This window comes from Mustela lutreola, chromosome 13 (genome assembly GCF_030435805.1).
Source record: "Mustela lutreola isolate mMusLut2 chromosome 13, mMusLut2.pri, whole genome shotgun sequence".
Taxonomy (NCBI): Eukaryota; Metazoa; Chordata; class Mammalia; order Carnivora; family Mustelidae; genus Mustela; species Mustela lutreola.
The window spans coordinates 30,618,221-30,636,143 of record NC_081302.1 but is presented as its reverse complement, the minus strand read 5'-3'; the positions used below and the strand labels follow the sequence as shown (position 1 = coordinate 30,636,143).

Genomic DNA, 17,923 nt, shown 5'->3' with positions numbered 1-17,923 from the left:
AGCTCCGTCCACCCCAGAACGAACTTTTTTTCTCTGCCTAGAACGAACTTCCTCCAAATCTTAACATGATCAACTACCATCTAGCTCTCTAATGAGAAAACACCTCCTCACACAGGCCTCTCCTATCACCCAATACTTTGCTGGACTGTCCTATCCTCATCACTCTCTATCAAAAAAACTTACTTATTATTCCTATTTTGTTTACTTATTTATAGTTTGTTTCTCTACAGGAATGTAAATGTCCTAAGAACGAGTACCTTGTCTATTTTGTTCATAAAAGCCTATAGCAATGTCTCTCACATAGCAGATGCTTAATTAATAATATTGATGAATAAATAATGCATTTACTTAGATAAGACTATCTTTTTTTTTTTTTTTTTTAAAGATTTTATCCATCTATCTGACAGAGAGAAACCACAAGTACACTGAGAGGCAGGCAGAGAGAGAGAGAAGGAAGCAGGCTCCCCGCTCAGCAGGGAGCCCGATGCGGGACTCGATCCCAGGACCCTGAGATCATGACCTGAGCCGAAGGCAGCGGCCCAACCCACTGAGCCACCCAGGCGCCCCGATAAGACTATCTTAATTAGGTTTAAAATACCTAATATATATGAAAAAACTATTTACAGGCAAATGGCCACTATTTTCTTATTTAACATATTATAAATTTATAGAGTTCGTATTTCTTTTATAAAAATCATATGCTTCCATTGTATGGACATTTTATAACTAAAATTAAGCCTTACATAGAATGTTAATGCCCTATTTCTAGACAAAGATACATTCTCAAAACTTGGCTATTTTTATAGAAAATTTTATAGATTATGCATTAAAACTCTACTTGGAATACATGTGAGAATAAAGTCACAGTAACCTGTTAATTTCTAGTAAGTTATGTGATATGTGATATAATGAAATATATAAAAATCTTTTCAGGTCCACTTTGGAGCTTTTTCTAAATTTTATGGAGGTAGTAGTCTCTCCAAGGTACATTCTATCTAATAATTTTTTCAAGGCTTCCAAAAGTACTTCTCCTAACAAGCAAATAAAATAGTAAGTCAAAAAATCAGCTCAAATCTGGAGATAAGAATACTCAAAAACTGAAAACTTAAGACTCTGAGCTAAAAATAAAAGTACAACATGTACTGAAATTGCTCTATAACATATAAGGTGAAGGAGAGAAGGAATAAAAACCCCAGAAAAGAAAACTAACAACTCTAAAGAAGCCAATATGTATCTTTTTAGATACTAATTATTCTTCCTCTAGGACCTTAGCATTATGTAACATTGGCAATATTGCAACTGATATATTCTATCGGTAAATCTACACATTATAAAATCTGTGGTAAATCTCTACTGGAATGTAAAAAATACTATAAAATATCTGCTTATGGAAAATAAAGTTGGAATGTAGGTTGATGTAAATTATAAGCAGCTGACAATACATGTCTTAGCTATGTGTTGCAAAAATGATCCTTACCTTTTAGGAGTTGGTGATGCAAAACGTAGTTCTTCAAATGAGTAATTTTCATAAACCTTTAAGAAGAGACCAGTAAGAATCCAGTAAAATAAATTCCAAGACCAGTAACTCATTAGAAACATTCCTAAGGCAGTGATAAGAAAACAATAACACAACTGGTTCTCCATATAGGAGTAAAAGAAAAACTCAATTACCTACATCATACCCTTTACAAAAATAAATCCTAAGTGTGCTAAAGACCCAAATGTAACAAACAAACCATCAACAAACTTAGAGGAAAAAAAAAAATCTTCTGAGTACATTAAATTTTTAGATTTCTCACCAAAAAAGATGCTTTAAAGGGCAAGGATAAGCCTTCACCTGGGAGAACAGGATTTGCAATTCACAACCAAAACAGGATATACATCCATAATATAAAGACTGCTGCAACTGGACCTGGAGAACAATCTGTTTCTCAATAAAAGGTAAAAAAAAAGTCTGGAAAAAATTATGGTGAAATGTAAAGACAAAAATGGACTGCAGGTACCTGAAACTAGTTATACTATTCCCAATATTTTTGTATTCCTGCAATATTGCCAAATTGATCATTAACTTTCAAAGTTCAGGTAAAGTTCTCCAACTGGCTCATTCACTTCTAACTTCTACTCTACTTAAAGAAAGGCACATCCACACCCCTCAGAAGCTTCCCTCCTTTTTCCCACTTCTCTATTTTCACGAATGTGATTTAGAAAAGACCAAGCTGCCTTCACCTACTAAAAAGTCACAAATGAGAAATATGCCGCTTAAGGGTAGGTCTAACAGGAACTCCCAGGGTTCCAGATTCCCAGCACAATGTGTTTTCCACTCCACCATTTTCCTTCAGAATACATACTGCATTTATTAATGAAAGAACAGATAATATCTCATTTTCCCTATCCTCCACAATATTTGGTTGACTGCTGAGTAGCACACAGTAGGTGTGAATGGCTGATAAAAGAAAATCCCTTTCCTGGAACATGCACTGATATCTCAGAGACAGTGTGGGATGGTATACTGTAAATGCTCTAACTCTACTCAGGATAGTCTTGAAAAGTTCTGATCAATCCAAATGATTACTTTCCCCATGTTCATATGACACACACTGCAATGTTAACACAGGATTTCCCAATTTCATCTGATTCTTCAGGATGGGTGATAACTCTTTTCTCATCAGTTCTCTTTCATTCTCTGTAATGAATATTTCCTTTTTTCCCCCTTTGTTTTAAAATCCTGACCCTGACATTCATCACTCCTAATCCAACTTAAAATGTGTGATTACTACCATAATAATTCTTTTGGCTGTATAACATAAAAATTAACAAGCATCTGCACTAATTACTTTCTTTTCCCTCTCCTGTAGGGTGAAAGAGGTGACACTCCTGTTTAAGGCCCACCCCTCCCTCATAAAGAGTTTGGAACTCTAGACTCTATTTCCATCTCTCAGACTATCTTCCTGGTTTCCTTCCTCTGGACTGTCTCCTCATCAGTATTGGGTCTAAGTCCTTCTCTATTCATCCCAAACTTAAAAACCTTCACTCAATGCCATTTCTGCTGTTTCTTCTTAGAACCAAATATCTTGAAAGACTTAATCTACTCATTTTGTCTCAGTTATTCTTACTTCTGCTCAATCTATAAATTTTTCTGACCTACAATGTTGTTTTTTTTTTTTTTTTAAAGATTTTATTTATTTATTTGACAGAGAGAAATCACAAGTAGTCGGAGAGGTAGGCAGAGAGAGAGAGACGGAAGCAGGCTCCCTGCTGAGCAGAGAGCCCGACGCGGGACTCGATCCCAGGACCCTGAGATCATGACCCGAGCCGAAGGCAGCGGCTCAACCCACTGAGCCACCCAGGCGCCCACTGACCTACAATGTTTTAAAACTGCTCCTGCCAACATCATTGATGAATTCATTGTTGCTAGAACCTTTTCAAAACTTTGCTTCTGCAGCATAATTTGCTTAACCCCTCCCAAACTGTTCTTTCAAGACATGCCATAAGGAAGTGATCAGGAAAATCAAACATGGAGTCAGACTTCCTGCCACTTGTGTGGCCTTGAACAAGTTAACTTCACCTCTCTCTGTGCTTTAGTTTCCATGTATGTAAAATGGGAATAAAACCAGAAATTTATAGGGCTGTTGTGAGGATTATGTGAGTTACTGTAGGTTAAGTGGGGGAAAGTGGCAAAAAGTAAATGCTGGTCCTAGCTTAATGTCGTATCTCTTTGGCTAATAGTCTTATCAATGTTTCTTTTTTTCTTTCTTTCTTTTTTTTTTCTCTTAACCTATTTTGTAAATCAATGTTTCTCAAAGCGTAGGTTTTGAATTTGAATCACTCTGCATATTTGCAAATTCTTGAACCCCTATCCAGACCTACTGAATCTAAATCTTCATATTATTGGAAAATCTCCTTTTTAAATAAGCGCTGCAGATGATTTTGATGCAGACAAAAGTTTTAGAATCAGGTGTTTCTCAGGATCCTGCCCTGGAACTTCTCCCTTCACTCAAAATGGAAGATAGATATTATCTGCTTCCATGATATCATGAGTAATCCAAGTGCTATTTATTCCCAAATTCTTGTCTTGAGGTAAGATCTGTGATCACTTCAGGTTTGTACAACCAACTTCCTTTTATATATCTTCGCACGGATATTTCAGAGATATCTAAAATTCATTACACCCCAAAATATTATCTTTTTCACCAAAATCTGCTCCTCCTCCAATATCAATCTTACTACTTAAGGTCAAACTGTGAATTTCACCTTTTATTTCTTACCTCTTTCTCTTTATCCCCTTCAGCTACCAAGTACTACTGATCTTAAAACTATTCTCATCAGTTCAAGGGATTAACACATTTTACCACGTTAAGTCAACATTTCCTCTCCAAAAGAGACTTAAACCCAATCATGTCTCTTGATCATCTGTCCAATAATTCTCCATATTCCATTATGATCGTTACCAAACACAAATCTAACTGTGCTGTTTCTCTAACTGAAAGCCTTCAATGGCTCACTACTGTTCTCTGTTACAGGCACAATTCCTAACTCCGCTTTAACTAATGTGCAATTTGCTAATTTAATCTAGCAATGCCTCTGTAGAGAACTGAAAATGCTGCACAAAATATTTTAAAAAATCTGTCTAAAGGCAGTGGAGAGCAAAAAACCCCCAAAGTAGAGAACCCAAAGACATAAGGCTGGCATATAAGAGAACCCCAAAGTGAAGGGGGGCTAGGTAAACTGAATTCTTGAAGGGTTCTATATCCTAGGTAGAAGTGGTAAATTGAAAATAGACAAATACTTTTGCAGGAAATGAAACTGAGTTTTCAACCATCTCAATCTCTGACTGGATTAACTTGATCTATTACTGGAATCTGCCTTAGGCATCTGCCAAAAAAAATAAGTGAAAATCCTCTTTGGAGGAAAAAAAAATCATCCTAAAAAAAATATTCCAAGTTTGTACCTATCAATAGCTCTTGACCTGTAATTTTGTGTCTGTGTTAGGATCACTGAAATGCCTGTTAAGTGAAAAGGGTGGAAAATAAAACTTTTCTGATGAGTGAAATAAATTACCTTCATCATTGTTATGGCAATATACCGAGCTTCCTTCACTATCATGGGTTCATAGGAAACATCCAGCTTCGGAGATGCCAGCCCGCCAAAGGTCATATCAGTATTGGAAGGCACAGTTGCTACTGCAGGGCTGCCAGGGATCCTTTGAGGTTTTTTCACTTGCTCTTGTTGTAAAGATGTTTTTTTCTGAGAAACAGGAACGGCTTTCACCTCCACCTAACCACATTATAAAAACCAAATACTATTACTATATAATTGTCTATGACACATTTAAAGAAATAATTAACAAGTGTGGACCCACATCTCCATAAATTTTATGTGACCACTGGTCCGTCTCGGGCATTCCTTTCAAAGGTGTGCAAAATGACCGCAAGATAATTCTACAACGTGAATCTGTGTAAAAGAGGTCTTGATTTCTGGAACAAATACTCATAGACATCAAAACATAAAATAAAAATAAATGCCACTATTCATAAAGTACACGACAGCAGAATGAACCTTCAGTGAATTCTTGAATTCTTGCAGGGAATAACATTAAATTACTTTATTAGGTAATTCACATTTAAAGCACCAATCTCCATTTTAGCTATACTATTCTGCAGAAGAAAATGTACTCTATTGATAAGACTTAAAAAATAACACATAATAGAAGAATTTGGACTGGCATTATGCCCTGGGAATACTACAAATCCATCTTATATTTAAAAAACATAGAAGTTTAAAGGTAAAAAGTAAAATTCTTTAGCTGAAATGCATTGCCATCATTAAAAGGTTTAAACTTTAAATGTAATAAAAAGAAAAAAAGGGAAAAGATAAAAAGTGAATACTTCCAAATTTAAAGACACCTGATTTTTAAAATTACAGTCATTGTATTTTTTGGCTGTATACAGCCACATATGTACACAAATATATAGCCGCATATATTTTGATTAAATCTTTCTTTAAACAACTACAATTACACTAAATAAATTAGCATCAAAAGTTCATTTGCCTATGTACTATGAACCTTGAAGTAAATCACTGAACAATTTTATACTTTAAGAATACTGAGATATTGCAGAATGACAGTTACACTACTTTTTTTTTTTTTTTCCTAAAATAAACTACTCTGTGAGTGAATAGGATTTTGTGGCTTAATAAATTCTAAGCTTCAAACAACCAAATCACTTTGCAACAACAAATCTTTGAGGGGTTGGGAGCCGCTGGGGAACTGCCCAAAACAAATTTTCATTCAATACATTTTTTTTTAGAAATATAATAAAAGTTTAAAATGAGATAGTTACATTAATTATATCATAATGGATTCATTTAGTGCATTAAAATATGCTCTAAAATGTTATTATTAATTAATGTCTCAGGAAAGACATATCCAAATAACTATATCCATTAATGTAACATATGACTATTTCCGTTTCCCATTCTTTTATTATCCAAATTCATGTATTTCTAATTTTTTTATTAAGTTTTTTATTGTAATTCTAGTATAGCTAAGATACAGTGTTTCAGATATACAATATAGTGATTCAACAATTCTATACCTTACTCAGTGCTTATCACACTAAAAGTCTACTCCCATCACCTATTTCAGCCATTATCCCCCAATCTCCCTCCCCTCTGGTAACCATTAATTTGTTCCCTACAGTTAGGAGTCTGTTTCTTGGTTTCTCTTTTCTTCCCTTTGTTTTGTTTTTTTACACATAAATAATTTCACATATAAGTGAAATTATTTAATATTTGTCTGTGTCTGACTTATTTCTCTTAGCATTATACTCTCTGGCTCCATGCATGGTGTTGCAAATGGCAAAATTTCATTCTTTTTTGTGGCTGAACAAAATTCCATTGTGTATGTGTGTGTGTGCATATATACAACCTTTTCTTTATCCATTCGTCTGTTGATGGACACTTGTGCTGCTTCCATAATTTCACTACTGTAAATAATGCTGCAATAAACACATATGTATATGCCCCTTTGAATTAGTGTTTTTGTATTTTGGGGTAAATAACCAGTAGAGTGTGATTACTGGATCACAAGGCAATTCTATTTTTAACTTTCCAAGGAACCTTCACCACAAACTTCTAATTTAATATGTACCAATATTATATTTTAAATGTTTCAACAGTACCAAATACAGAATGTACCTAGTCTTTTAAAATTTAAATTCAACTAATTAACATATAGTGTATTAGTTTCAGAGGTAGAGTTCAGAGATTCATCAGTCTTATATAATACCCCGTGCTCATTACATCACGTACCCTCCTGAAAGTCCATCACTCAGTGTGTTTGAGTCTTTTAAAAAATACATACAAGGTTTTAAAATGTGTTCTGGGTGTGGTGCATAATCAATGAATTCTGTTACGCTTAAAAGAAATTAATAAAAAAAAATGTGTTCTTTCACTGATTTATTCAATCACTACATAATAAGGGCCTTCCCTCTACGTACATAAATGAACACTTTCTTATACTTCTTTTGATCACCATACCTCCTAGCAAAATGTAAGACAGAAATAATAAAATATATAACGTGGAAGTGTATACTAATTAATATAAATAAATCATTTAAATAATTTTTTGGCTTCCTCTATAAATATGAAGACAGTACTGCAAATGGGCCCTAGCCACTTGTTTTTCCCTAAAATTTTATTAGTTAAAATAGTCAGTGCTTTGATGACTATTACTTTAATTCTGATATAATTACCTTCATATTGGGAACATGTACCACATCCCCATATTGGTCTTTTGTTTGAACAGTTATGGTGGTAGGCCAACCACAACGAATATCATCCTTGTTCAGGATCAGAGATGTTTTCTGAGGATCAGCATAAGAGTCTGGCTGAAGCCACCTGAGAGTGACGAAAAAGCAAGCAAAAAACTAAATATTCATCAGTATCTTTAATGATTAACATGAAATTAAGCCAAATGAATAAAACCTGTATCAAACAAAATGCTAAAACAATATCTTCATTTCCAATGCAGTGAAAATCACAAGTGTCTCCCTTGCAAACTGTTAATGACAAATTTGTTAAAAAATATGTCAAAGTACATGAGATTTCTGATGATTTTATAAATAAAATAGAAATAATTTTAAAATCAGAAAATTTGACATTTTAACATGGATGATATAATAACCAAGAAAATGAATTTAGGTTATATATATTTTAAGTCTTAAGCATATGCATTTTACTGAAGGACATCTGCCTTAATTTGCCAGACTGAAAACCTGGGAAAGAACAGCTCCTCTATAAAAGCAGTGACAGAAATGGCATTGTACTTGCTTGAGGACAGCTAGGTTAAAGATACACTATCTTCTCTTCACACAATTTTTCAACTATCTTTCCTCATTACCTTCCATGAAAATTCTGTCAAATTTCTATACTCTGGGATATCCATTCTTGAATTCATTGCATGATCTACATTCAAGTTGTCCTGGGAGATAAGTGATAAGTAATTCTGTTGTGTTACATAAGATTGTCCATAAAGTTAGCAGTGAGGCTGATTTAAATGATTTTCTATTTTCCAATCACCATTTTGGTTTTTAAGAACCACAGAGGAATCTCTTTTATTAAAACTAAAACTGGGAAGAAGTTGGACTTCTGTAATTACTAGTAAAATCAAACAAGCTAGGATATTTTTTCTTTCCATTAAAAAAAAGAAGCAAATAGCAAAAAAATAAATGAGAACTCTACAACCTCAAATTATTTCATTTAAATTCTTAATTTATATTTATATTATTGGTAGCTTTCAAGAGAAATCTGATTAAAATAAAATACAGTGATAAGTTTAGTCTAGATATTACATGTTATTATTGAATATACATATACTTCTCAATTATACCATGTGCTCCATCTATTTTTTTAAATAAAAGTTCACCAAGGAAACTTTAATCAACTAAAAACAACTATATATTTTTAAAATATTTATCATTTTATACTTCAGCAAGTTCAAAACATATAAACCAGATTATTTAAGGCTGCATTTTAACATCTTAATGACTTTCCTTTAGTTTTTCTTCAGAAATGAGGAGAGAGACAAGACCAGACAGTCAGGAATTGTAGTGCTTAAAGCGTATTACCTTGCAAGCCTGCCACCACTTGATCCTGGAACACAAGCAATAAAATCATCCAGAAAGGACTGTTCATTGCTTTGGATTTGAAGTGGTAAATTTCCTTCAAGTGCCTCTAATATAGTTGGTGAATGAGAAAGAGCTAAACCCTTTCCAAGAATACCGGAATGGGTTTTGCACACCTGATGGGTAAAAGAGAACAGTTATGTATTTAAAATGTAAAATTTAAATTACATGAGTTTCTTGAACTTGCAGAATTTTAGGGAGTCCTTTTGGGGGAACATATTTTCTCTCCATGCCTTACAGCTCCTTTAGCCTATAAAATAGGTTCCCCAGGCGGGAAAAAGAGCCTACAAAATAGGCTCCCCAGGAGGGAAAAAGATGGGATAATACTTCCAGCCTCTTTCCTTCACAAAAACAAGTGACACATCAGAGATATGCATGCTACCTGAGACAGTGCATCCCTGCCCAGTCTAGCCCTCGCTGTGCTGCATCCCCATCTGTCTGGGCCAGGCCTCCCTCTACAGGCAGCTGTGGAGTCTCCCACTTTCTGTGTTCCCATTATTAGTAGCTTTCCTGGTTGGACTATATCTGTTCTCTTAGGTGGGTGGGGATCAAGGTCCTGCCTTGGGCTAAAAGTGGACAGAAGCCTGACTGTGGCTGCACATAAACTCTATTAGCCTGTCAGCAATTGCATTAGGGTATTTACCCTAAAGATACAAACGTAGTGATCTGAAGGGGTACATGCACCTGAATGTTTATAGCAGCAATGTCCACAATAGCCAAACTATGGAAAGAACCTAGATATCCATGCACAGATGAATGGATAAAGAAGGTGTGATATATATATATATATATATCACATCTATATCTATCTATCTATCTATCTATCTATCTACATACACACAATGGGATACTATGCAGCCATCAAAAGAAATGAAATCCTGCCATTTGCAATGATGTGGATGGAACTAGAGGGTATTATGCTGAGCAAAATAAGTCAATCAGAGAAAGACAATTATATGAAGAATTTGAGAGGCAATGTGGGGGGTTTGGGGGCTTGGGAAGTTAAAAATGAAGTAAGATGGGATGGGGAGGGTGACAAATCATAAGAGACTCTTAATCTCACAAAACAAACTGAGGGTTGCTGGGGGTAGGGAGGTAGGGAGAGGGTGTTTGGGTTTTGGACATTGAGGAGGGTATGTGCTGTGAAGTGTGTAAACCTGGCGATTCACAGACCTGTACCCCTGGGGCTAATAGTACATTATATGTTAATAAAATTTTTTTAAAAAAATTCAAAGTATTTGGAATAGTATTTGATGAGGTCAAGATCAAATAATGTCTATTTTTATTATTACTGCTGTGATCAATTCATCTTGGGAAATAAATAAGATTTAAACCATTAGCTGTAGGTACCTGACTCTATCTCCCAATTAGTTGAATTCTTAAACAAATCATAGGATTTCTCTAAACTGCAGTTATTGTATTATAAGGTGCAAAAGAGAGTATTGACTTCAAAATGAGAATTCCAAAATAGATAATATTAAAGATATGATAAACTATAAAGTGCTCTATAGGCATTATTTATATTACTACTATTAATACTCTTTTCTCTTTTTCTAACTGGTAAATAAAACTTTCAAGATCTAATTTCAATGTCAACAGTTCTGTAAAGCCTTCCCCTATCCCCCAGGTACTGGGTAACTCTTCTTCCAACCCCCCACTTCCCCCACTCCCACCCCCAGGATTTATGTCTCCTTTCAGATTTAACAACCACTGTGCAGCACAGCAAGAGCTCACTTGGGTTTCTCCCACCAAGAAGTATCTTTATCTGCCAATGAATAGAATCAAGTATTTGATGAAAGTCTTATATTCAAGAAAAATAAGGTTGATCTGAATGAAAATAGTCCTTTTAAATTAATGCACAATCTTATCCTTATGATGTTTGGAACAATACCTGCAATGCAGCCTCTTCAAGAATTTCAAGGTCTTCCTCTAATTCATTACCTGTTGTGTGAATGAAAAGTTTTATCAACATATATCAATATTTAGTTTAACTTTCTAGTCCTTTGCATTAATTATACCTTTTTCATAATTCTGATATTCCAGACTGAAAAGAACTATTATCGTTTTGGATCAGTTTCAGTGCTTTACCTTTTAAAGTGTAATTTTCAGTGTGAATATAAGCTATAATTCTCAAGGCAATACTAAAAAATTATCCATTGAGTGATTTGCATAAGATATAGACTATATTTAGGCATATAAATGTGTACTTTTACATTTAGCCTATTTATAATCCCTTCCCCCCCCAAATAAGGGAACTGATTATTTGGAATCAGAGTCTTTTTATTTTGGTATGTTATAGAAAGAAGAGCTATACCTTTAGTAAAAAGAGTCACAGGAAAAAATGAGGTAATAATTGTATCCTCTATCCCTTTTCTCCTTTATTGCTTAATATAAAACATTACTAAGGTTATACATCTTAAAAAGGAAATATTCATATTATCCAGGAGTTGTAGAATGAAAAATTCTCCCATCATCTCCCTTCTGAAGATAAACAGGTCAACAGTTGAAGTATTGTTCAAGAAACTGTATGCAAATAAGTTTATGTGTGTCAACATACATATTTGTCCACACACACACCTATATTCATATATATATATAACATAATGTTCACAAAAATGGGACTAGCTTTTGCAACTTGCTTTTCTCAGTTAATATAGTTTGGAATCTTTCCTGGTAAGGACATAGAGAACTCCTTTTGTTGTTGGTTTTTATAGCTGGACACATTTCCACTGACAGATGTACCTTGAGTTATTCAACCAGTTTTTCAGGTTTTATAACCATAAGCACTGTTATATTAATCTATCTTACAACACATATTTTTTGAGCATTTGTGCAAGTAAATACAACAATTGCTATATCAAAAAGTAGAAGGCATAGAAAATTTGAACAGGTATTAACAAATTTTCTCCAAAGGTTATACCCATTTTCTTCATATAAATAGAACACAAGATGTCTCATTTGCTCGTACATGTAACAACATTCAGTAGGAACAGGGGAACTGAGAAGCATGGAAGGGAACAGAGAAGGAAGAAATGAGAAGAAGAAGAGAACGGAAGAAGGAGGATGAACTGAGAGGTGTAGTCTCAGAGGGAGGGGCTATAGATGGACTTCTAGGGATTAGAATTGGGGAAATACAATTATTGCCTTTTATTCCCAAACACTGTGAAAATAAATGTTCAACGCCAAGCATCACAGAATCAGTAAACATTTTTAACTTTAGTTTCACCTTTATCATCCTGATTATAAATCAACTTACATATACAAATTTGTATCATATAAAGAGGTACTACTCCTGCCAGTGCCTCATTTCTCTGCTGTGCTTCTCATGAAAACTCTTCTAAAGAGATATCTATTCAACCTGTACCCCCGCTCTGACTACCCATTCTTTCACTCTAGTCTAAAGGCCTTCTGTTTCTCTCCTATATTTCTTGTTGAGTATGTAAGTAACCAATTGGTTTCTCCACTCGATGGTAGATTTTAACTGACTTCTCAATTGCATTCAAAAGAATGTCCTCTCTCCTGGTTTTATTCCTACCTCCTTGGCTGCTATACCAGAGTGTTTTTTACACCTCTTTCATCCTGTCTGTCCATTTTTGACACTCTGGCAAGTCCCACCTTTGATCCTGGGGGATCTTCTAGTTCTTATTTGTATTCTCTTCCTAGCCCATCTTTCACATGGTCCATGTCTTTAAATATCAACTGTGTTCAAATTACATTTCCACTGACTTGTCCCCTGAGTGCCAATGAATATTCACCTGCCAACTTGATATGTCCACTAAGATATTTAAGAAATATCTCAAACTTTTGGCTTAATATCATATATACAGTGCTTAACCCAGTGCCTGTCACATAGCATGTACTTACCTAAGGAGGGTTTTTGTGCATGTCTGTGTGTGAATAAAAAAGACCAGAGGACACTTCAGTAAAGAAAACCCAAACTACTAGTGTATTACTATTCATGAATGTATGTGACTACTGAATTGATTTTGATAATTTATTTCAGAATGTCCTAAATAAGCATATTCTACTCTTGAATTTTTTTTTAAATCATAAACACAGGGTGCCTGGGTGGCTCAGTGGGTTAAGCTTCTGCCTTCGGCTCAGGTTATGATCTCAGGGTCCTGGGATCGAGCCCTGTATCGGGCTCTCTGCTCAGCAGGGAGCCTGCTTCACCCTCTCTCTGTGCCTGCCTCTCTGCCTACTTGTGATCTCTGTCAAATAAATAAATAAAATCTTTAAAAAAAAATCATAAACACCTAGTACTCGACCAGACTTACCAATAGGAAGTGCTAGATCCTTTTTCATCAAAGCTGCGGCACAAACTCCACCAAGATTGGCTAATTCTTTTTCCAACTGAATAACTCCCTGGATAATCATTAAAAACAAAAACAAAAAAACAAAAACCTGCTTTAAAAAAATGTTTGTAGGACAAAGTGTCTGGAAGATAAGGTAGCTTATTAATATAATGTGATTTGCATCCAAGCCTAACTTTTGAGACCAGAAGGAAGAACAGGTCAGCTAGTGGTTAAATTAAGAGTAGAAGAGGGTCAATAATACATCTCCTACATGTTACAAGGTCCAGGCCTATAGGCTCATCATCCAAAGAACTTATCATTCACTACTTTAAAGTAGCATGATAATTTTTTTCAACTTTTATTATATGATTTGAAACACTTAGAAGGGATATTGAGTTAGTCCCATTGTGAAATCAGGTTCTATTATTTACTCAGAAAGGTACAGCCACCTGAGGGGATTTGAAGCAGGCACAATTATACTTTCTTTAAAGGCTACGTCATGTTGCACAGACTCCATTCTCTTCATGTATTAAAAGTAGCAAAAAAAGCAAAAAACAAAAAACAAAAAAACCAAAAAAACCACTACACAAAATTAAACCAGAAGGAATTCTAAATTATACACCCTAACTTAAAATAAATTTCAGAGTTCTTGAATACAGGTAGCGAATACAACTTTAGTTAATAGCAGCCCTAAAAAAAACACACTCTTAATAGAATGAGAAGATAATTCCTTCTTACCTCATCAGGTCCAGGGCTAAACTCGTATCCAATTGCAAAACATTTAAAACCATAGAAAGAAGCTTTGTCATCTTTCACATAATCTGATGCAGTTTCCAATGAAAAAAGGGCCTCATTTCCTAAAGAAAAACATTGAGTTCAAAATCTGAAACAATTTTATTAAAATTATATAAATATAAAATTAAAGATATAAAATATCTTTCATCTATCTCAAGATAGGTGGCAATACAAATCAGATACTAAAAAGCCCAGTCTTTTTGGGGTGTTAGGGGTGTTCCTGTATGTGCCGGATTAAGACTGCTAAAAACCACGCTGGCCAACAACAGAAACATCCCAAGTGAATTGTTATTATTTTTCTTTAGGACCAACCTCTCAACATCAAATGTTCTACCTTTGTTACATAACCATTTTTTCAATTACCTGTCAATTACCAGGGTGACCTAGGTTAGTTAGCCTTTTCTGTTTCAGAATGAGCAATCCTCTAACCTGGCCCCTCACAAACAAACAAGGCAGGTCAGACCAGAAGACACAAGCTTCTGAATTCAAACAGGCTGTGAATTTGAGGAATCACAAGAATATTTATGGTTAATTGGTTAAAAACACAACAGACTACATACAGTTTTAATAACTTACAAACTTTCTTTGAAAGAATACCAGTAATAGCAATAACAGAAGTGCTGCCTGTCCGTCTCTGACACACACAACCACAAATGCGAATACACATCCCTCCAAGCCCGAAGAACTGAAAAACAATAGCTTTAACATAACTCAGAAGGGGGGCGCCTGGGTGGCTCAGTGGGTTAAGCCACTGCCTTCGGCTCAGGTCATGATCTCAGGGTCCGGGGTTCGAGTCCCGCATCGGGCTCTCTGCTCAGCGGGGAGCTTGCTTCCCTTCCTCTCTCTCTGCCTGCCTCTCTGTCTGCTTGTGATCTCTCTCTGTCAAATAAATAAATAAAACCTTTAAAAAAAAAAAAAAAAAACCATAACTCAGAAGGTTAGGTAGTTGACCAATTCTCCTGAATGGAAAAGAGTCCTGTTAAGTTCTCAGTATCTTTCACTTACTGGGGAAAATAAAAGAGCAAATCCACTTTTTCTAGAGTTTGTTCCCAACTGTGCAGGCAGCCACTCCTCAGTATTAACTCTGCTTTGGTCAAGCTAATCTTTTTCCAGAAGATCCTCACAACATTCTCTCTTCTAAAACTCAGTCATGCTATACCCCACACCCAGAGTCTTTTTCAGTACTCAAGTGCAATCAGATGCATAGCAGGTCTTGAAAAAATCCTTTCAAAAGTTGTAAACATCTTCAGTGATGGATCCTTACTAAGCATAATTATTATAAGTGTGTAGATTTTACCATATTAAACATGAAGAGAAAAAATAACTTACCTGGCAACACTAAAACCATAGTAGGCCACCCAGCGGACCCTGAAAATTTCTTTAATTCTATCCAGGAATTCAGATTTTCATGAACAGATGTCAATTTTGGTCCATATCCTGAATTCTGAATAGTTCTAACAGGAATCAACAAACGAAGGACATCTTCTGACTGTGCAGTGCCACACTGGGGGTCAAACTCGATCGTTATCCACCGTACACATTCCGGGAATGTCACCTGAGATGAAGAGGACACTTTGTTAAGAAGAGTTTGATTTTCGTCTTTTTTTCCTATTTTAGAAAAAGGACGTATCGTAAAAATGATGCTTTCAACATATGGCAAACTAAATTTTAAGTAAGAAATTAATAGAGTAGTTTCAATATGATAAAAAATCATATTAATGTTCAGTATCAATTGTCCCAACTCCCCGCTTGCAATATCTACTGTTTTCTACCTAATACCTGGTTGATACATTAATAATATTTGTATGTACATACTGATAATACTTAAATAATATTACAAGGTTAATTTCTATAGACATTGAGCTAATCTTCTTGTGGAAGTTCATTTATATAATAAATTTTCCATTTCAGTCAAAATACATTTAAGGAATATAATAGGTAAATGAAAATATAATTTGATGGGTAAAATGTAAAGATATATTGATAGAAAGTGAATAAATCATTAAAATCTAAGGTTTTAGTCACTTTCAGGTTATCTATTATTCATGGTATGTGCTACAAATGATACTTTTGAGTAACAAAATACTTCAGAACTTCATATATTATGAAAATAAATAAATATTAACACACGATGAGTGGTGTTTGGGTGGCTCGGTTGGTTAAGCATCTGACTCTTGCTTTCAGCTCACGTCATGATCTCAAGTTTGTGAGATTAAGCCATATGGGAGTCTGCTTCTCTACCTCTGCTCTCCACCATGTGCACCCACAACATGTGCTTTCTCTCTCTAATAAATAAATAAACCTTAAAAAAAAAAACCACATGATGAAAACCTAGATTTTTATGTTTTCTTAACCTAAAGTTTTATTGTAATGTGAGTTTTTCATGACATATAATTACATTATTTTTAAGGCCACTTTTAAGCTTTTGTTACCATCATGGCAGGAAAAATCATGTCTTAAAAGTCAAATTACAATTAAACAGGACCATGTCAATAGTAAACTATGAAATAGTTATAGGATATATGAGCCTTAAGAAATCTCCTAAGATATTGGTCTAAAAAAATTACCTAGTTTAGACTAAAGCAAAAATCTTTAGTAGGATTAAAAAAAAAATCTCCATTTAGGGGTCACTGGGTGGCTCAGGGGGTTAAGCCTCTGCCTTCGGCTCAGGTCATGGTCTCAGGGTCTTGGGATCGAGCACTGCATCAGGATCTCTGCTCAGCAGGGAGCCTGCTCCCCCACCCCTCTCTCTTTCTGCCTGCCTCTCTGCTTACTTGTGATATCTCTCTCTCTGTCAAATAAATACAATCTTAAAAAAAAAACCTCCAGGGGCGCCTGGGTGGTTCAGTGGGTTAGACGTCTGCCTTCGACTAGGGTCATGGTCTCAGGGTCCTAGGATCGAGCCCTGTATCGGGCTCTCTGCTCAGCGGGGAGCCTGCTTCCCCTACCCCCTCTGCCTGCCTCTCTGGCTACTTGTGATCTCTCTCTCTGTCAAATAAATAAGTAAAATCTTTAAAAAAAAAAAAAAATTCCATTTAAATGAAAAGCTCTTGTTCATAATTACATAAATGCAAATTAAACCACAAGTAAAATACCATTTCTTCCATTTTATTAGAGGTCCAAAATTTAATCATGTACTCTGTTGGAGAGGCTGTGAGAAAACAAGCACTCTCAAACATTGGTGGAGACACAAAATAGTATAGCCTCTACAGAAGGGATTTTCTCAACATCTAGGAAAGATACATATTCATTCACTTTCTGAATCAGTAACCCCAAATGTATGAAGCATATGGCTCTTCAGTCTATATTTGTTTGACCCAGAAATCCCACTTCTAAGAATTTACTTTGAAGATATACTTCTAAATACATGAATAAACAAACAAGAAAACCCAAACACATACACAAGGTTATTCATTGCACAAAAATTTGCAAAATACTGTAAATACCCTAAATGCTCATAGATAAGACTGACTGAAAAAGCTATGATATATCTTCACAGTGGAGTACAAACCAGTTTTAAGAAAGAATGAGAATAATTTCTTTAAGTGGATATGGGGAGATTTCTATGCATGTTGTTACATTAAAAAAGTACAAAATAGTGTATTTGCTGTACTACCATTTTTCTTTTTTAGATCTTATTTATTTGCT

The 17,923-nt window shown here is 34.9% G+C and overlaps 1 protein-coding gene across 13 annotated transcripts in view; it reads right to left on the bottom strand.

Annotated features, from left to right (window-relative positions):
- Window positions 1–17,923, bottom strand: part of MYCBP2 (MYC binding protein 2) — a 294,107-nt gene that overhangs the window by 113,294 nt on the left and 162,890 nt on the right. For all 13 annotated transcript variants that reach the window (XM_059144685.1, XM_059144682.1, XM_059144683.1 and 10 more), the window contains 8 exons: window positions 15,605–15,830; window positions 14,219–14,337; window positions 13,463–13,550; window positions 11,077–11,126; window positions 9,129–9,301; window positions 7,755–7,899; window positions 5,059–5,274; window positions 1,478–1,533 (listed from right to left, as the gene is read on the bottom strand). In XM_059144685.1, the coding sequence (XP_059000668.1) occupies window positions 1,478–1,533; window positions 5,059–5,274; window positions 7,755–7,899; window positions 9,129–9,301; window positions 11,077–11,126; window positions 13,463–13,550; window positions 14,219–14,337; window positions 15,605–15,830 (1,073 nt within the window). The remainder of the gene's footprint in view (window positions 1–1,477; window positions 1,534–5,058; window positions 5,275–7,754; window positions 7,900–9,128; window positions 9,302–11,076; window positions 11,127–13,462; window positions 13,551–14,218; window positions 14,338–15,604; window positions 15,831–17,923) is intronic.